The 20,629-nt window shown below is 35.9% G+C and overlaps 2 protein-coding genes across 6 annotated transcripts; both read left to right on the top strand.

The window, feature by feature from the left end:
* Positions 1-5,038: 5,038 nt before the first annotated feature.
* On the top strand, positions 5,039-10,266 carry LOC116011816. 5 transcript variants are annotated; one of them, XM_031251229.1, is made up of 7 exons: positions 5,039-5,185; positions 5,395-6,137; positions 6,761-8,217; positions 8,602-8,778; positions 8,896-9,073; positions 9,147-9,452; positions 9,522-10,266. In XM_031251229.1, exons 2-7 carry the CDS (start codon positions 5,459-5,461, stop codon positions 10,079-10,081), a joined length of 3,357 nt encoding a protein of 1,118 aa, XP_031107089.1. In that variant the 5' UTR covers positions 5,039-5,185; positions 5,395-5,458; the 3' UTR covers positions 10,082-10,266. The 5 variants fall into 5 exon arrangements, with proteins under 5 accessions (XP_031107089.1, XP_031107087.1, XP_031107088.1 ...); XM_031251227.1 differs by having other exon boundaries at positions 5,056-5,189; XM_031251228.1 differs by having other exon boundaries at positions 5,073-5,189; positions 5,363-6,137.
* Positions 10,267-14,974: 4,708 nt separating this feature from the next.
* Positions 14,975-18,158, top strand: LOC116012246 (peroxidase 5-like). Its single transcript, XM_031251746.1, has 4 exons — positions 14,975-15,225; positions 15,335-15,526; positions 16,220-16,385; positions 17,468-18,158. The coding sequence occupies exons 1-4, from the start codon at positions 15,004-15,006 to the stop codon at positions 17,878-17,880; spliced, it is 993 nt and encodes a 330-aa protein (XP_031107606.1). The 5' UTR covers positions 14,975-15,003; the 3' UTR covers positions 17,881-18,158.
* The last annotated feature ends 2,471 nt before the right edge of the window (positions 18,159-20,629 follow it).

Below are 20,629 nucleotides of genomic sequence, written 5' to 3'. Positions count from 1 at the left end.
GTTTACCGGTCAAGGAAACTGCTTTGATACCACTTGTTGGTCTCGATGGGTAGCTAAGTGAGTGTAGAGGGGAGGGGGGGTGAATAGACTCACTAGGGTTTTTCGAAAATTTTATTCACAAGTGATTATCCTTTGGAGATAACACTTGGTCAGGGTGATTTTTGCAGCAAAACTAAACGTTATATAACTTTTAATTTTGACTTTGCACGTATTTGAGTGGTTTGATAAAAGTATTGCGGGCGCTTGGTATATGATATGCAGTGCATTATGGAAATTGCGTAAATAAAAAGAATAGAGAGAGAGAGAGATAGAGAGTGAGAGAGAGAGAGAGAGAGAGAGTTTTATAGTGGTTCGTGATGCTTTTAGGTTTTAGTGGGAGTGAATGTGAAGTGGTAAAACGAAGAGTCAAGACTCCCCGAGAGTCATGTCTCTCAAGGATGGCGAATGGGAATCAAATTAGTGTTGACCTAAATGGTGTTAAAAGGTAAGAGTTACAAGTATTACAAGGGATTGGTTTAATGAGTAGGTTTGGGGTTGTAGGAATGGGATTACACTAAATAATGCAAAAGAAATGAAAGGGTGTGCACCAATGTCAAATAAATTGATTGATCTTCCTACGGAATTTGGGAAACGAGTTTTGCGATTGAGTAAGGGAGTCAAGGCCTTGATACCGAGTGGCGTCACACTCAGTCTCTCAATCCTCATTCGGTTGAGGCATTTTATCGAACACCTAGTCTACCACTCCTCTCGGATCTCGTCCTCTCGGACTAAGAGCGGAGATATGGGTGAGTTGGGCTCGTGAGAGGCCGCTATCGTGCACTCTCTCACTTCCACTCGGTTTACTAACTATTCCGGCCGAAATAGAAGTAAAGTTTGAACAACATCATCCATACAAACATCAATCCTATTTCTACCATTCTCAAAATCATAAAGCAATTTCTAATCATCCATCAATAATTTAACAAGGGCACACACACCCAAATTACTCTACTTAATCATAGAAATTATCCAAAACAACAAAGCAAAATTACTTTCAACAATAAATCTAAACAAGCAATCCAATGGGAAGAGTATTTTACCAAAGGAATGGTGAGCTCTACATCTTCAATCCATCTTTAACTCTAAAAGATCTATACTAATCTAATGGGAATGAGTGTGTTTTTCCTCCCCAAAGGGGAAGGAATAGAGAGAGAAGTCAGATCTGAAAGTTGGGAGAGTCCTTCCTCTCAAAATGAGAAAGAAGGGTTTAAATAGCTGCTCAAAAAGTCGAAATTCCGCTGTTGCCCTACTGGGCGCGTTCACGCCACTCACACGCGTGTGGCCGCACGTGGCAGCCCTCTGGAATTATTCCACGCCTGCTCACACGCGTGTGAGGGTGCGTGGCAGCCTCCTACTGGTTGATTCTTCGTTTGTTGCTTCTTTTTGGCCTAAGGCTTTGCTATATCCTGCGGAAATGACTCAAAATGCATTCTTTGAATTGGATCTGTCAAATAGGTGTTAATTAGAGATTTTAGCTATAAAAGGTGATCACAATTGGGTGCTAAAATAGTAAAATGTTATCTAAATATGACCCGAAACTTGACTGTTTTTGGCGCTTATCAGTTCGGCTATATTCGAGTCTACTCCACTGTTCTTCACAACTTGTGAAGGATTTCACTAATGTCTCCCTTCTTAGTACAATATGTCTTCTTAGTGTACTCCCTTGTTCACAAAGCCGGGCAGTGCACTATCTCCAGGTTTTTCAACTTTACAAGTTTACTTCGCCTCTTTCTACTTTCTCCAAGTAGAGTTGGTTGGTTAAGATTGGTTTCTTCTTCTTCCAACTTGAGATCTTGGCTTGGATGAATTTGAATAGGCAATCAAACAACATAAGATTCCACTCAAAAGCTAGATGAAACTTTGGAGCTTTCTCTCTCTTTTACACACTAGACCACTTAAAGTTTTATGAACTTTGCAACTTGCAATATTTCATATGGACCAACAACCTCAACTGAATGAGATGGGGTTATTTATAGGTGAGAATTTTTGTCCCGTTGGAAGGAAGACAAAAAATTCAAAACCCTTTTTTTTGGTCCAGTGTGTAATGTATGTTGGGTATTGAGCCCATGTGGGTGTCAGTACTTTGTAGCCGTTTGAACCTTAATGTGTTCAGACAATTTGTCATTTTGTCTTACACAAAAAGACATGACATTAAATGAATGTATTGACCTTGGGATCAGTTCCTATGACTTTTATTTGTCTAAGGTTGATCACCCACGTTTTAAGGTTTCGGACAGGAAATCGCACAGAGAATGTTTTCTGGCTTGTCCACACGAGTAATGACTAGCTCGTGCCTTAATGCTCAATATTTAATGATTAACTTTATCATTCTCCCCAGTATCTCCTCGAATGATTTTTTTTTTACCATTCGACCTTTATCATTCTCACAGGGCCCTTCCATGATTCGTACCTCTTGGTTTTGTTCACAAGTTCTCATGTCATCGGCCTTCAGGTCTTCATATAAGTCTTTGGTCTTCAGATGATTTGAGTTTCATGGCTCGTCCTTAGATGCTTGACCAGTCATAGTTGAGGCACACGGGTTTTAGAATATTACAATGATTTGACCATGTTCTCGTTCTATACTAAGACAAGATGTGGCAAAACAAAAGTTAGGGGTCTAAACTCCTATTATTGGTATCATCAAAATCTCATCACGATGGGTTCCTAACAATTTCCCCCTTTTGATGATGCCAACACTTACACTCTAACTATAAGGCTAACTTTATCCAAAATTGGATTTTACTATGATAGTCGAACAATTGAGTTTGACAAAATTGCATTTCGAGAAGTAAAATTACTAAACTTTTAAAACTCAAAGCAACCCCCCAAAACACAACTTTCATTAATTTATGAAGATCATTACAAGAGATATCAAAATACAAGAAAATAAACATCTATGAGAATTATGTCGTCTGATAGTCTTGCTTCTCCTTTTCAACGAAGTCATTGAGGTCGATTTCATCATTGACACCTTTTCTAGCTTCACGAATTGTTTTCTTTTCGATTAGCCTAGTGTATTTCCCGATCAACTTGAATTCAAAATAGTTCTAAGTGGCGTCTACAATGTTCTACCTTGCAAGAATTCTTCGATTCCACCAACATATGAGTTCGGGGGCATTCATTCCTTCCTAGAAGCTCTGACCTGACTTAGTCATGATTTGAATAATGGCATGAAGTTTCAGGGTGTCATCGTCCCTTCTTCTAATGTTCTCCATTGAAGCATGGTCCACAAAGAATTGTGGACCATGACCCAAAACGGTGTCGTTTCTTTTAATGAAAAGAAACGACATCCTTCCGCACTGTTAGGAGTAAAGTGGCTCTATATTAGTGTAACATATTTAGCTTCATTTTATATACACTGCAGTTTCCTTTCAACACAACTACAGTTTCTTTTCGATATAACTACAGTTTCATTCGACATTATACACTCAAATATGTGAAACTGTTATTCAGTTTCATTTTATATACACTGTAGTTTCCTTACAACACAACTACAATATCATTTCGATATAACTATATAGTATCATTTCAATATAACTACAGTGTCATTGGACAATATACACTCAAATATGTGAAACTGTTATTCAGTTTCATTTTATATACACTGCAGTTTCCTTTCAGCACAACGACAATATCATTTTGATATAACTACAGTTTCATTCAACATTATACACTCAAATATGTGAAATTGTTATTCAGTTTCATTTTATATACATTGCAATTTCCTTTCAACACAACTCCAGTTTCATTTCGATATAACCACAGTTTCATTTGATAATATAAAAACAAATGTGAATAGTATCATTTGAGATAAATTGTAGTTTCATTTACGGAGCTCTGTTAAATTGTGACGGCAGCCGTTTCTTTACTTAAAGAAACAGTGCCATTTTTTGACCATGGTCCATGATATAAATACTGACCACAGTAGCCCCTGGCCTCCATTCAAATTTCTTCCACAACAACAATAGGATAAAAGTGGCTACAATAGCAATGAGCTTAATCTCTGGCAGAAGAAGTAAGACTCCATCGTTTTTCTCCTCAAAATTCTCCCAGCTCTTATTTTTCTCTGTTTCGTTTCTTTTCTTTGCTCTTCACCTTAACCACAATGCATACATTCATTCACTATTCACTGCGGAACAAATCTTTACGTGAATAGTTATATAGTTTCAATTGCAGTATAGTAAAGATAGAAATACATAGAAAATCATCGATCATCTTTTATTCATCATTCAAATCAATATATACACACACACACACAACCAACAAAACATTATTATTTTTGGGAGGTAGTAAAATGTTTATTTTTATAAGAGTAAATTTTACTTTTAGTCATTGATTATTGTGATATTGTCATATTTACTGTTTTTTTTAATTTTATCACATTAAATTCTTGGCTTTCACTTGCTTTACACATTTAGTCATCATTTTAAATTTTATTATTCCACAATTTAATAAACATGGCTAATTTGAAATTTCATTATTAAATTAAAAGATATTACAAGAGAGTGAGTGAAATGACATGTTGGTGAAAGAGACTTCAATGACGAAATTATATGTTATATATCTTTATTAAATGGTGAAATGAATTTTTTTTTTAAAAAGCGAACTAAATGTGGAAAGTAAATGAAAGTAAAAAATATAATGTGACAAAATTAAAAGAGCAGAACTATATTCGATAATATAATAATAGACGAGGACTAAAATTGTTGCAATTTGTATAAATTGAAATTTTAACAACGTAAAGGTTTAATAAAAATATTCCTAAGGTAGTCAATATCAATACAAATAGTAGTTCTAAAATTTTTTATTTTATTATATAGAAAAAAATTTCCATATTGTATTGCTTGATGTTATTCTTAAACTTGGTTTGTTTAAATTGGTAAATGGTAAGTCGTATATGTACTTTTTGCCTTGGCAGTTAGGCTTGTTTGTGGAGTTGTGGGGTCAAATAGCAAATCATTCATAGTTTAGGGGTAACATTGTGATTTCAGAAGTATTCAACAAAACCCAGGAAAAGGATGATGAATGTGCTTTGTAATTTCCAAGTCTACGCCTTCAAGTTTGAAGGAAAGAAAGAGAGAGGGAGATAGAGAGAGGAAGTCAGAGAGACAGAGAAAAACTCATACTCTACCTCTCTTCGTCACTGGTAGGTACGCTTCCTTATCCATACAATCCTTTGAATCCCTATTTAATCTCAATCATAATCTTCTTTTTAACTGTTGATTATAGGCATGGTTATTATTTTAGAATGCTATGAAATCTAACAATTTTATATTTTAGTTAATTACGGAGTATTTCATGATTTTGTTAACAAATGTTTCAGTTTTTTTGTGTTTATTGATAACTTTTTTCTAGCTGAAATTCCGATGTGAATTTGGGGTTCGATCAGTCGGAGGAATTGTGTTTTGTTCTGTCAGAGATGATGTTTGGCTTGGGGGTTTTGGGTAGTGGAGGATCATCTTCTTCATCGTCGTCCAATTTATCGCCTTTGGCACCTCCCTTTACTGTTGATCGCTTCAATCATTCAAAACCCAATTCCAACCCGCCCTTGCCTTTAAATGACTCGTCTTATAATCTGCTCTTTAGCCAGTCTTGGCAATACGCCAACCCCTCTGCTTCTAGCCCAGGCTTCTTACCAAAACCGGAACTGGGTGCTGATTCTATGAGGACTACTTCCGTGCCTTTAGCTGAAGAAAACTCGGTTCCACAGTCTGTGAAACCCAGTAGTCCCTATTGGTCCACTCAAACCCTGGAGGCTAATCCTCTGATTGATGCATTTTCATATGTATCTGAAGGCAGGCCTTATTATCCTCCTTATACATCTCCCGTGGTTGGTGAAAATACCCCCTTGTTGGCCATAAATGAACCTCATCCTGATTTGTTGCCTACTTCTAGTGTTGTACCGGGGAATGTATCATCTCAAGTTGATTATACACAGAGTTTGGCCGGTTTGCAATACTCTGCACCACATTCAACTGGTGTTTGGAATGGACTCACTGATCAGATGCAGGGGAAAAAGATGGAAGTTAGTGGAAATTTATCTCTTGAGAATGCAACTGCTGGTTGTTCAAATCTTTTAAAAAATTCTATGAACCAAGGTATCTAGTTTTCCTTTACTATATTTGGTTGTAATGAGTTGAGCAATTTATCTCGTTATGTACCCAAATGACCCTATTTCTGGTGCCTTTGCTGGTTGTTCAAATCTTTTCATAAATTCTATGAACCAAGGTATCTAGTTTTCCTTTACTTTGTTTGGTTGTAAGGAGTTGAGCAATTTATCTAGTTATGTACCCAAATTAGCCTGTTTCTGGCGCCTTTGGCTGTTTCACAGTTTTTGAGATTGACTAGCATATCATTATTTGATGTAGCTTAGTATCTTCTAGGTAAAATCGACTGCAATGGTCTTCCCCCATGGCCCCATTTTTTTTCTAACTATTTGTACAAGAGGTGGGTTCTTGGTTGTGCTTGAATTCTCTTTCTCTTTGGACTGTCAATATTTATAATCTTGAATTTTGGTTAGCCTTATGAATGAATCATCCAGTGCTTTCATCCTGACAATTGCTCATTTTCCGTAGATGTCATATCTAGTATTTATAGGAATTTGGTTTTACTTTATAAAAATTGGTGTAGGTTACAGAAAGAATTCTTACATGAATAACTATTGTATATATGCTTCTTACAGGTATTTTACTATAAACTTACTGATTTTGTAATCATGTAGGAGTTCATTCCCTTCACTGTGGAAACAAAAATCAAGATAATTCTGGCACTTTTTGTGGGAATTTTACTGAAAGGGAAACACATGACGGATTTCTGAAGATGGGACATGTGACAGACAAGTCATATCTTGTTCAAGAGCTAGGCTTCTACCCTTCTATGTTTTCAACATCTTCTGAATTGCATTCAGTTGGCCAATCAATGGAATCGTCTAAGGATTTCAGGAACTATAAGAAACCTTACAATCCTTATGAAAAATGCATCCAGCCACCTGATTCCTACAAATGTGATAATGTACCAGCACCTAAATCCTCAACTACAGTGGTCATTAGGCCACCAACTGCAGGCAATATTTCCTCAATAAAAAAAGGCAGTTCTCACAAAACTGGAGATGGTGGCAAATTTGCAGCAATTCAAATTGATGGATTGGGTAGCCATGATCCCTTGAAGGGAGGACTTTTCCAGCCAGCAAATTCAACAGAAAAAGGTGTTTATTTGAACTCTAATCAACTTAATCTGTACAAAGATGATGATCGTAGCATCTGCAATGTTTCATGGTCTCTAAAGGAAAACCTGTCATGCCAGTCCCCTGCTAATGATGCCTTTAAACAAACCATTGAATCAAACTCTGGATCACAGGTTACTTTTACAAAAGTGTTGGATGATATTTCTTTGGCTAGCAATAGTATCCAAGCTGTTCGGTACACTGAGAGTTATTCAGATGGTTTAGATCATCATAATCCAAATGTTGATTCACCTTGCTGGAAAGGAGCTCCGGCATCTCGCACTTCTCCTTTTAAAGATGAAGCTGCACCTCCACCCCAAGGGAATCATCAGTTTCCTCTTGATGTATCTACAAATGCCACTTCTCATTTATTATGTGAAAGCAATGTGCACAATGAGAATGAATGTGCTGTAAATGTTATGGCAATTCCTTCTAAGAGTCCTGCAATTGAAAATTACACTACTAAAGAACATCTGTCATCTGATGCTGGAAAAGCTGAACTGGATCTCCAAACTCTTAGCAGCAGCAAAGGTGTTCAAATTTCTCTTGACCTAAGTAACTCCGGGAAACTCAGTTTTGGAGATAGTGTTGATGCTGTGCTCAACATCAATGATGCCTCAGAAGGTTGCACCGTTGCTCTTCATGCTGCAGAAAAAGTTCTACACTCACCAAGTTCTCAGGAAGATTCTGAACATAATCAGACGTATGGAAGGTTATCAAATCCAAAAATGGATGTTCAAACACTGGTTATGGCTATACATAACCTCTCAGAGTTGCTTCAATTTCATTGTTCAACTGATGCATGTACACTGAGGGAGCAAGATCATCAGGCCTTAAAATATGCGATCAGTAACCTCAGTGCTTGTATCCCTAAGAGTGGAATGATGAATGCAACCCATGACAAGGTGTTACCTGTGCAAAACATGGTGGATAAAATTGAGGAAGGTTTCCATATGGTATGTCTTTTAAATGAGTCTCAAGGGTTGAGGATCTTTTGAACTGTATCTCTAGTCATGGCACTTAAATAACATTAGGAGCTGGTTAACCCATTGTGTGCCTTGATTAACAAAAACTTATATACTTGTGCATCTATTTTGTACTGTTCTAGTTCTAGTTCTAATTTCTGAATTTCAACTTTTCATAATAATAGCATGCTCTCAAAATGAGATTGACTCAGGTTTGGACTTTTACAGATGATCTTACCTGTGGTCTCAATTTGTCACTGATATTTTCTGTGATTGTTGGATGTTGATTTTATTTATATGGATTGCTTGCCTATTTTATTTCTGCATTTTTTTTGTTTACATTTAGTGATTGTGCTAATTTATTCCTTTTTTCAGGATACTGGCTTTGGCATACCTCAGTTAAAGAATGAAGCTGCTAGATGCTTACATGATCAGCCTGGTAATCAGAACATTCATGAAGCAAAGAACCACTGTGGTGAGAAAACTGAGAATTTTAAACTTTTCCCCTCGAGCAATACTCTAAACATTTCAGAAGAGGATAATGTGGCCCAGGTATGATTTAAGTCCTAGTGCTGTGAACCAATCATCAATTCTGGTGGCTGGGATAGAATGGAGAATTGTTTCTCATTTATTTTTAGGACATTTCAATGTTGTGAATCTGGCTTGCAGGCTATTGTGAAGGTCCTAAATGAAAATTTTCACTTTGATGGAGAAATGAAATCACAAGCTCATCTCTTTAAGAACCTATGGCTTGAGGCTGAAGCAAAATTGTGTTCCGTCAGTTATAAGGCTCGTTTTGATCATATGAAGATTGCTATGGAGTTGCAAAATTCCACCAGGGTAAATGGTAAGGGCAGTTCATTAGTCCATATCAAGTTTGTGTATCTCACTGATAGGTGTCTATGCCTCTTATGCTTCAGAAAATGTAGCTGCAGCAGAAAAGAGTTCAAGGTTCAAGCATGTACCAGTTGTACCTGATGGAAGCTTTGTGCGGAAAACAAGTGTCCAGAGCTCATCTGTTTCTTGCACCACCCCTGATATTCATGACATTGAGGGTTCTATCATGGCCAGATATAATATCTTGAAATGTCGGGATGGAAATTCCAACTCAACATTTGTGGAAGGGGAACAAGATTCAGATGTGGTTCCTACTGGTTTTACCAGTATAAAGAGTGGTAGGCCCCATATAGGTGATATGGACATCCAAAATTCCATGGGAGCAAAAGGTAAGGTGGTCTATATATCACGGGTGTATCTTGCTGTCATGGTCGATCTAATTAGTCTTTATTTTTCAGGTGTTTCAGAAAACTCAGCTACTGCCAATAGTATTTCAAGCTTGCAATCTTCCCCAGAAGCAAATATGTATTCCCCGCTAGCATCTACTGTTCCAGATGCAGGCATCGAGAATTGTTCCATTTCATGCTATACTACTACCCGTTGCAATGATGATGCCGAGAGTTCTGTCATGGCAAGATTGAATATTCTGAAAGGTCGGGATGGGAACTTCCATTCAACATATGTGGGAGAGGAGCAATATCCGGATTCAGCTGATGCTATGCATTCACACACAAAAAGCGGTCAGTCAATGTATGTAAAACTACCCGAAGAAAAGATTCTGAACGCTACCATTGTGCCTCTACTGCATCAAAGCCCGGGTGTGAGTGAAGTTGGTTCCTATGCTGCAGATGGATCTGGAAAAGAATCCATGAAAGAGTTTCAGCTCTCAGTTGCAAATAATCCAGTCCAACAAACAAATAGAAACAACAGAGTGAGTATGGGATCTTCAACATTGTATGATACTTCTTCATCGGATTGGGAGCATGTACAGAATGATGACTTTGCATGGCAGAGTTGAGCCATGTTTCCATGGCAGTCTGGTCTGAAAGTTAGCTAGTAGTTGTATATGAACTTGTTTTATTTGGCACTCTACGTATCTGTTGTGTATTTTGTTGAACGAATCGGATGATATCAAAACACTTTTTTGTGGGTTTGCAGTTTCTGCTCAGCTCTTTTCAATATATCCTGCAAAATTTTCAGAAATGCAGCAAACATGTTTCTTTTGGTGTAAATCTTGAGGTCATATGGGTCTGATCTATCTACGTTTGTCTTACTGTTTGGGTCCACCCGACTAATTTCCATTCACTCTGAGAAGCATAGCAGTTTGTCCAAAGAAAATTGTCACGTGTAGTAATCAAATTTAAATTATCCCTAAAATTGTCCCCACAAAAAAATTCATTTGTCACTTGAACTACCTTTTGGGTAGCAACATGTTTCTTCACAAGTTTGTACACCACTCAAAGAATTTCATTTCATATTTCTCATCCTAAGTCACACTGCAATCCAAATCATTATAGAAAGATATCGCCTTTTGAAAAGCCACTAAGGCCATCTTTCTCCACTATTTATTCTACATCTTGCAAATCTCTTTCACTTTAAAAAATGAGTCCACATAATATTATATTATAAATATAATAATAAAATAATAATAAAAGAAATAATAAAAATAGAAAAATCAAAAGGTGTGATGCGATAGTCCTTTTCGGCAACTTTTGCACCTTTGTTTTAAAGGTTTGTGTTCTTCTCATTTAGCTAATTCTCTCTCCTCTTGCAATACACTTGGCATTAAATAATAATAATAATAATAATAATAATAATAATAATTCTGTTTCTTGCTACATAGATTAGAAAGGGGTACATTGGTTGGGATACTGTTAAGCCAAGATACAAATGAAAATGGAAAGCAAACCAATCAATCATGGTTCATACAAATTGAAAATAGAAAATAAACCAATTGTTGTAATTGCATAAGTATTTTTAATTTTAAATATTTAAAATATACAATGATGGTGTTGGTGGGGGTGGGGTGGTGGTGTTGGCGGTGGCGGCAACGAGGGGTAATTGGTTGCTCCACTGCTGCAAACGGAAAATGACTTCCCCAAAAAAAAGGGGAAGTCATTTTCCAGAAAATCTCCTTTGCTATTTTCATTGACCACACTCCTATTTTCCGTTGACTTCTATTTTCTCCCTCTAGCCAAACATTGTAAACCCAGAAAATGATTTCCAAAAATCATTTTCCAGGTTTCCAAACGCACCGTTAACATAAATATAATTTTCTTTTTTATAACTATTATATGATGTCGAGTGTTGTGTAGTATAAAACTATGTGTTTTGACCTCCACCATCATATTGAGTTGGAGTGTTGGGCTTTTAGAGCGAGGAATTTTGCCTTTTGTAGGTAAAATATATGTATGATTTGTGACATAAATTAATAACGTAAAATTAATGTTGTGTCAATATGTTCAATGTAACATTAAGGCATCGAAAAACATTTAAACAAAGAACATCGCTATTAATCAAAATAGTTTGATTGCAAAACACATAAATAAAAGTAAAATATTTAATAGTTATGAAAAACTACAATATAATATTTACTTATGATTTCTCATATTTTGATTAAGCTTTTTTTTATCAACAAATTTAACATTTTTGCAAGAATCTTCTTGTAAATAATTTGACATCAAACATATATATTATATAACAATTTAATATCAACACATTACTCATATTTATATAGACCTATTACATCATGTTTTCTAACAAAATACTCCCTCAGTCCCGTAATCCTTGTCCTGATTCCTTTTTGCACGAGATTTTAGGTAGTAAAGTGAATGTTGTTTGTCTTCCATTTTTAACCCTCTTTTTTTGCCTCACTCACCAGCCACTCAATAAGACTCCACTAGAAGACTATTGACCGTAGACTTCTTCTTCTTCTCTCTCTCTCTGGTTCTTCTTTCTTTGGTTTCAGTTTTTTTTTTTTTTTTGCCATATAAGAATTCTAAAATTCTTTCTTCCATGATTTTGAGATCAACATGGTCATACTCATATGGGAAGATATTTAAAATCTACATCGCCTAATTTCGTAAAAATTTCAACACATAAATAGTGGAAAATGCAGATCTTCGTATTTTGCTGATGGGTGAAGAAGGATGGAGAGGAGAGGCCGTGAATCGGAGAGAGAGAGGGAGAGATTTTTTTGCAGTAGAGGAAATGGGTCAGCTGCTCCATGTTTTCCTCCTCCCATGAAAGCAAGAAAAAGAAAAGAAATCTAGAGTTTATGAGAGAGATGATGATGGGTGTTGGGTTTGTTGCTGAACTTGCAAAGAGAGAGAGTTAGATATGGTAGTGAGATGTGGGTGGCTGCTGCATTCCTCTTCTCTTTTTTCTTTTTGTTCGGCGCCCCTCAGCAAAGGAAGAAACCAAGCCAAAACAAATTATACAGAGTATTATATTGGAGTAAAAATTGAAATTCAGGGGTAGTTTAGGAAAAGTAGAAAGATAGTAGTTTGCATTTTAGGAAAGTGGACATTATTTTGGGACAGACGAAAAAGGAAAGTAAGACAGATAAAATGGGACGGAGGGAGTAACAATCTAACCTACAACATATATTTTTAAATTTCCAACAATCTAAGTTGGAATCAAGATGCTTATATTTTGGGAGTAAGTATAAATAAATATAAAATATCAAAGAATAAAGTAATAAATAACAACAACCTAACTCAAATTCATATATTTTGGAGCCAGTAAGTATGAATAAATATAAAATCTCAAACAATAATGAATTGAAATAAATAGCTAGCAAGAACCTAACTCAAATTCATATATTTGGGAGCAAGTAATAAGTATAAATAAATACGAAATCTCAAAGAATTAAGTAACAAATAATAAGAACGTAACCTAACTCAAATTCATATATTTGGAAATTTTAAGCAAGTCAACTATAAGGAAAATCAAAATTCAAAAATCATTCATATAAGCAAGTAAGCCGAAAGTTAAAGCAAAATCAAAATTCATATCGGCAATTTAATAGTCTTAAATATGTAATATCAAATTTTAATATTAGTAGTTACATATTTGGAAGCAAGTTGTAACATAAAAAAAAAGTAAGTTGTAATATAAAATTTTCGAATGTCAAATTCAAAAAATAAATAACTAAAAAATATTTTTAAATATTTCAACGATACGGGTAAGGGACCCGGCATCGATCTTTCCCTCCGTCAGCCACTAACTAGCTAGATGGGATAGATTAGTTTGTTTCATTTGATGGGTTTGCCCATCCTGCTTGTGTGTTTTTTTAAACCTTATCTGGCCTACTACAAACTTTCTAGCTCAAACCAGAAATAAATCAAACTTTGCATAATTTTTTACCTGTTGAATCAAATGCTACAAGCACCATGTTATTGGCCTGCACTATATGTAATTTGTTAGGATAAAGCGCTCACGACTATACCAAAAATTATATTTAGTAGTGAATTTATAATTTTATTTCCTTAATTATAGACCGTTATTACATTTTCGAGAGACATGCTTCTAACCTTTGCTCTTTATCGGCCTGCGTCCAACAACTGCTTAGTCACATGGTGTTGGACTTGCCCCTGACCAGTAACATAATTGCTAGCCAGGGCAACTTCTTCTCTCTCTTTTAGGTAATTAATATAAGGGTCACACTTGTGTAAGACCGTCTCACGAATCCTTATTCGTGAGAAGGGTCGAGTCAGGTCAGAACAACATACAAATGTAATACTTATATCTGCAAATGTCATACTTATATGCTCAAATATAATACTAATCAAGAATATAAAAAATTTATTCCTGATTAGTATTACATTTGAGCATATAAGTATGACATTTGTGTGTATAAATATTACATTTTTATCTGAAAGCGATTCAACCCGTTTCAGCGTGAGACAGTCTCAGACAAGTTTTTGCCTTAATATAATAGGAACAAGACATCGTCTTCTCTCGTTTTCAAACCGCAGGCAGCAAAGCTATCAATCAGTAACTACTACCTTTGTATTCTCATGCAAGAAAGTCAACAATAATGTACATGATTTGTGGATCTAAATCCAATCACTTGTTAGCTTCCAAATAATTAAATCCCTTACTTCAGCTTAGAATCCCGCCTGTCACACAACCAATACATTAACAACAACAGAATTATTGATCCTATCGTATACCAGTCGTTATACCGTGGACCATGGTCCACAATGCATTGTGGACCATGGTCCACAATGCATTGTGGACCATGGATCATGGGTGATATTGTAGTTGTGTTGAACTGATACTGCAGTTGTGTTGAACGGATACTGCAGTTGTGTTGAACGGGAACTGCAGTTGCGCGGAACAGAGGCGGTGCCATCCGTCTAGAACTGCAGTTGTGTTGAACTGATACTGTAATTGTGTTGAAGGGATACTGCAGTTGTGTTGAAAGGATACTGCAGTTGTATTGAACGGATGAACGGTCTCTGTTCGGCGCAACTGCAGTTTCCTTTCAACACAAGTGTAGTATCTTTTCAACACAACTATACAATCCGTTCAACAGAACTGCAGTATCAGTCATGGTCATGGTCCACAATATAATTTGCGATCGTATACAAACACAACAAACCTTAGCTAAGCTCGAACCCACCTCAACTTTTTGCTCACTTAACTCTACAAACAAAGGGTACGATATACTATTCTGCATGAGAGACCATTTGTACGTTACAGCTATTTGCCTCATCAGACACCACCAACAACACGTTTACGTATGAAGGAGAGGTATACATAGGAGCTGAGGGGCCACTCTAAACCATATCCATTTTTTAATAATGTACGAATAATTGAATTGAGTGATAATCAATATATATATATATATAGTTAGTAGAATAGCTAACACTCAAGCTCATTCTATATATACTTTCAGTATACTTGGAGAAAGCTAAGAAAAAACTAACAAAGATGAGTTCATCAAGAATAAGAATGCTAAGTTGTTATAGTACCTTAGCCCTGCTTGCATGTCAGTTGATTGTGTTAAAAGCTGAGCTGCAAGTTGGGTTTTATAGTAGCTCGTGTGATAGGGCTGAGTTGATTGTTAAAGATGAGGTCCAGAAAGCGTTTGTTCGCGATAGAGGAGTGGCGGCCGGGCTTGTGAGGATGCATTTCCATGACTGCTTTGTTAGGGTACGTACGTGTGTCACTAATTAATTCCCTTAATTAGCTAGCTAGCTTAATTGAAAGAAATTATTGTTAGTTTGGAGTTATAGAATAATATATGTTGCATGGGTGGCAGGGGTGCGATGGCTCAGTGCTTATAGATTCCACTGCATCAAACACGGCGGAGAAGGATTCTCCAGCGAATAATCCAAGCTTGAGAGGATTTGAGGTTATTGACAGTGCAAAAGCTAGGCTGGAATCTTTGTGTAAAGGAGTTGTGTCTTGTGCTGATATTTTGGCTTTTGCTGCCAGGGATAGTGTAGAGATGGTAAGACTTACGTACTACGTACACACACATATATAAACCATAACATCAAGTAAGCAGTGCACTATGGTACACTATGTCACATGTTAACCCAGCTTCTTTTTTGAACCTAATTATAATATATATATGGGCCAAGTTTTAGTGTGGCAAGGCTAATATGCGGCTGGTGCGGCGGCATCATTAGGTATGCAGAAACGCACCAATAGTATTAAAAAACGCATAACAATGAAAAAGCACCAATGCACCACAAACAAAAAAAAATACACCACACCTCACCATACTTAATGGTGCGCTTCCAAACACTTGTGGTGGGTTTATGCGTACCTAATAGTGCATTTTGTAGTGATGCATACCTAATAGTGCATTTTGTAGTGATGCGTACCTAATAGTGCGTTTTGTGGTGCATTGGTGCGTGCGTGGTGCATTGGTGCATTTCATTGTTCTGCGTTTTCTAAAACTATTGGTGCGTTTTTGTATACTTAATGGTGCGGGCGTGCGGCTGCACCAGCCGCACTTTAAGGACCGCATTTGACCTCATATATATATATATATATATTTTGTGTGTGTGTGTTTTTATTTTTATTTTTATTTTTTTATGAATATATATTTAGTGTGTGTATCCATAAAAACACACACACATATATATATATATTGAGTATATATGCTTAATTAATACTTGCAATTGGAAAACTGCAGACCGGAGGAATTGGCTATGATGTTCCGGCAGGAAGAAGAGATGGGCGTGTTTCTTTAGCTTCTGAGATACCTAACAATTTGCCACCACCTTCATTTAACGTGCCTCAGCTTACTAACCTCTTTTCTAACAAGGGATTCACACAAGAAGAAATGGTTACACTCTCAGGTAAGCCAGCCAAACAAATTAATAAAGTTTCATATATGTTAGTTTTATATGTTGGTGGAGGCCGGTAACGGGCCTAGTCCATTAATTGGTGGCTAGGGTATTGTTGGGCGGAAGGCGATGAAGGACCAAGTCCAACATCTTGCCTCTCGAAAATATGATGGCAGTTTATAAAGAAATAAAGTTGTACCTTCGCTACTAGCTTTGACTTAGTGGACCTAATAAGTGGTATTAGAACGAGGTTATGGGTTTAAGTCCTTTGCCATTGACTATAGCTTTTGACTTTGATCCACTCTTTTCCAATCCGTATCAGCATTTCGTATACAAGTGATTATCTCAGCAATAGTGTCTCTACCCATGCAGGGCCGGTCCAAACATTTTGGAGGCCCTGGGCGAAATGGGCCCTATACGAAAAAATAATAATCTGATTCTATTACAATGCAGTACCTGTTCATGAGGCTCGAACCCACCACCTCCCGTATAAAGGGAAGGGTTTGATGCCACTAGACCACAAAGTCCTTAGCTTGAAAAATTTATTTATATCTCAAAGAAAACACCTAAAGATTTTTAAAAAGTTCTCCCCAAAGAGAAATTGTCATTTGTGAGAATCAAACCCACATTCTCCCAAAATTCTTCTTCACAACAAAAACTCACTTACCACTTGAGCTACCCCATTGAATTGTTTTTTAATATAATTATAACACTATAATATATACATATATATATATATGGATGGGCCCCTTCTAGCATGGGGCCCTGGGCGGTCGCCCAGCTGCCCGTGCTCAGGACCGGCCCCGTACCCATGATGAACTATAATATTGCGGAAACAAATTTGAATACAATCAACGTAATTTTTAATTACTTATTTATCTATGAATTTTGTTTTTCAAGAAAGATATATGTGTGAGACGTATTCAATTCTACTCAATTGAATATATTCCTTTCAAATACTCCACTAGAAATATATCAAAGTCAAGTCATAGGTTCGAGTCCTTCACTACTAACTATAGCTTTTGACATATTAATAACGGCTTGATTCTAAAAATATATATGGTCAGTATATCTAATCTAACACTGACTCACAGGCGCACACACCATCGGGCGTTCTCATTGCACGTCTTTCAGTAACCGGCTTTACAGTTTCAACTCAACCACGCCGCAAGACCCGAGCCTGGATCCCCAATATGCAGCTCAACTAAAACAACGGTGTCCTCAGGGCAGTAGCAACGCAAACCTGGTCGTGCCAATGGACCCTTTCTCTCCAGCCATCACCGATGTTAGCTACTATACCAACATATTAGGCAACCGAGGCCTATTCACTTCAGACCAATCTCTACTTACAGATCCATCCACGGCCAACCAAGTCAGACAGAATGCTGTGAGCCCCATTTCCTGGGGGCTTAAATTTGCCGCTGCAATGGTGAAGATGGGCCAAATAAGTGTCTTGACAGGTAACGCTGGAGAGATTCGAGCTAATTGTAGAGTGGTTAATAGCTGAATGATGAAGATCGATCCATTGATCATGCATGAGATCACAGATGGTGTTGCTGCAATTGACTACTGATGATAATCAAATTCGATTTCATGTGACACAAGAAACTATATATAATTTAATTGTGTGGAGTTCGTTGTGGATTGAATAAGACAAACAATGTAATGTCTCAAATTTTAGAATAGGAATCTTTTATATTTCTGAGTCTTGTGTCACAATTATTTGGAAAAGAGGATTGGCAAATCAATTCAAAATTATGGGAATATTTGGAATTTTTAAGTCAATTTTTTTTTTTTTTAATTTGCCCCATGTTTCATTCAAAATGGTGACACTACTAAGTGTTAAAATTTTCCAATTTTGTGCAAATTTCCAAAGTTTCAAATTTCTAAGCATCCGGGGCGGAGCTAGAAAATTTTTCTAGTTGGGGCGAAACATTAAAACAAATGAGATAGTTTTTAAAATGAAACACTTAAAACAAATATAGTCATAAATATTGTTGAATATTTGCAAAAAAATAAAACAAATCAAAACTTTATAAAAATATTCATAACAAAATATGAAACATAATTAATTTGATAAAATAATTCAAATAGAAAACATATTATAAATTACACATCTCATTATTAATTTTTAAAAAAGTTATATATATATAGAGTCATAATCAAGTGCGGCCACGTCTTAATGTGCGGTCAGTGCGGCCGCACCACTATGTATACAGATATATAACACTCAATGTTAGAAAATGAACCACACAAATATGCACCGTTAGGTACGCATCATCAAAAAATACACCACTAGGTATGCAAATATACACCACACAGTGTTAGGAAATGCACCATTAGGGGCAGGGGAGTTATGGTGCATTATTTTGGGTGTGTGGTGTGTCTTTTGGTGTTTTTGTGTATTTTTATTGTGGTGCATTTTCTAACATTGAGTGATGTATATTTGCGTGGTTTGTGTTCTTAAGGTGTGTCATTTTAAAACCTTAGATGCGTGGTTTGTGTTCTTAAGGTGCGTTGCTTGTGTACTTAAGGTGCGTGGTTTGTGTACTTTAGGTGCGTGGTTTGTGTTTTTAGCTTAAGGTGTGGAGTCATTGCTTTAAATGTGTGGATTTGACATCATATGGACAAAAATGTGTTGATTCAAAACCCTAGACAAAAATGTGTAAAGTACTAATGGCATTACCTTCTTTTCAAAATCCTATTTGAAAAGAAGGTAATTGGAATGCCTTCTTTTATTTTTTTTTTTCTTTGACCAAAAATGTCACAAAGAAGGCACTGCAATTACCTTCTTTTCACTCTTTTTTTTTTAAAATAAAAATAAAAAATTTAAGACTTCTTTACTACTATACAGTTTTATATATTAACTAATTAGACATATAAACACCATTAATTTATTTAATATATGTGATTATAAGATCTTCAAAACAATTATTAAAGAATTGATGCGATTTGATAAGCATCCTTCGTAATTTTATATTTAACTAGAACACAACCCTTCCAATTTTTATTACTTTGAATTTGTTTTTTATAATTTTTATTTCATTAAATATTAATTAAAATAATAAAATCAAAATGCATAGGCTGAATTTTACAATCAGAACTCGCAATACTTAGGGCATCTTCATCTTCGCTTTCAGAATCGGTAGTGCGACTCGACTGTTACTAATAATAATAATAATAACTATTACTATCTATTGTACTCGTACGAAATAATAATAGCAAAAAAAATGACAACGTAACTATGACTGCAGTAGTCGTATATAATAATAATAATAATAATAATAATAATAATAATAATAATTGTAATAATAATAATAAAAAAAATAAAATAATGTAGTCGTATTAAATAATAATAATAATAATAATAATAATAATAATAAATAATGTAGCCGTATTAAATATTAAATATTAAATAATAATAATAATAATAATAATAATAATTATCAAATGTAGCATCTCCTCTCGCGCAATGTCAGCAGCTTTTTTTTTTTTTTTTTTTTTTTAAAAGAAGGTAGGCTCATTATTTTCTTCTCAAAAACCTAATGAGAAGAAGGTAATGAGCCTAGTACTTTACATAGTTTTGTCCACCTTTTTATTTCTACCCATTTTTGTCTTATCCATGTCAAATCAACACAAAAAAATCAACAACCCTAAGGTGTGTGGTTTGTGTACTTAAGGTGCGCTATTTTAATACTTAAAGTGAGTACCGCACCACCGCACGAGAAGATATACATACCCGCACCTGAACACTTCCATATATATATATACACACACACATGGAGTAGGGGTGGGGTGAGTGGGGTCAATAGGGGAGCTCCGCCCCTACATATATAGAGTGTTTTCTTAAGACATTAAAATTGATACAAAACATGTGAAGGAATTGGATTACAAAGATTTGGAAGCTAAGATTTCTTAAAGAATAAAGTGGCAACGGGTTCCCCACCCCGCAACCCAACCTGTTCCCGGCAGGAAGTTTAGAAATATTTCTCATTTTCGTTCTTGGTCGGAATTCTTGGATAATTTCTAGTCAAAATGTTGATAAATAAATGTAATTAAAAAAAATAAGGTGTCTTAATTTTAAAAAACTAAAATACTTATATATATATATGATCGCGTTCATGTGCGTACTGGCTGCCCAAGAAAGAACTCCGAACGAATCACAGCGTGCCACGTGTCCGGAATGTAGTTGCACCTAACGTTATAACTAGGTGCACGTAATGTTATAACTAGGTGCACATAGGTGCACCCAAGTG

The sequence above is a fragment of the Ipomoea triloba genome, chromosome 3, assembly GCF_003576645.1.
Source record: "Ipomoea triloba cultivar NCNSP0323 chromosome 3, ASM357664v1".
NCBI classification, from domain to species: domain Eukaryota; kingdom Viridiplantae; phylum Streptophyta; class Magnoliopsida; order Solanales; family Convolvulaceae; genus Ipomoea; species Ipomoea triloba.
This window is presented reverse-complemented; position numbering and strand designations above follow the sequence as displayed.

Bases quoted from the DNA above. Each gene is read 5' to 3' on its own strand.
- LOC116011816 (XM_031251229.1), top strand. From the start codon at position 5,459: ATGATGTTTGGCTTGGGGGTTTTGGGTAGTGGAGGATCATCTTCTTCA. The intron at 6,138-6,760 runs GTATCTAGTTTT...GTAATCATGTAG, and splicing joins AAAAAATTCTATGAACCAAG to GAGTTCATTCCCTTCACTGT. The intron at 8,779-8,895 runs GTATGATTTAAG...TCTGGCTTGCAG, and splicing joins AAGAGGATAATGTGGCCCAG to GCTATTGTGAAGGTCCTAAA.
- LOC116012246 (XM_031251746.1), top strand. From the start codon at position 15,004: ATGAGTTCATCAAGAATAAGAATGCTAAGTTGTTATAGTACCTTAGCC. The intron at 15,226-15,334 runs GTACGTACGTGT...CATGGGTGGCAG, and splicing joins TCCATGACTGCTTTGTTAGG to GGGTGCGATGGCTCAGTGCT. The intron at 16,386-17,467 runs GTAAGCCAGCCA...ACTGACTCACAG, and splicing joins AGAAATGGTTACACTCTCAG to GCGCACACACCATCGGGCGT.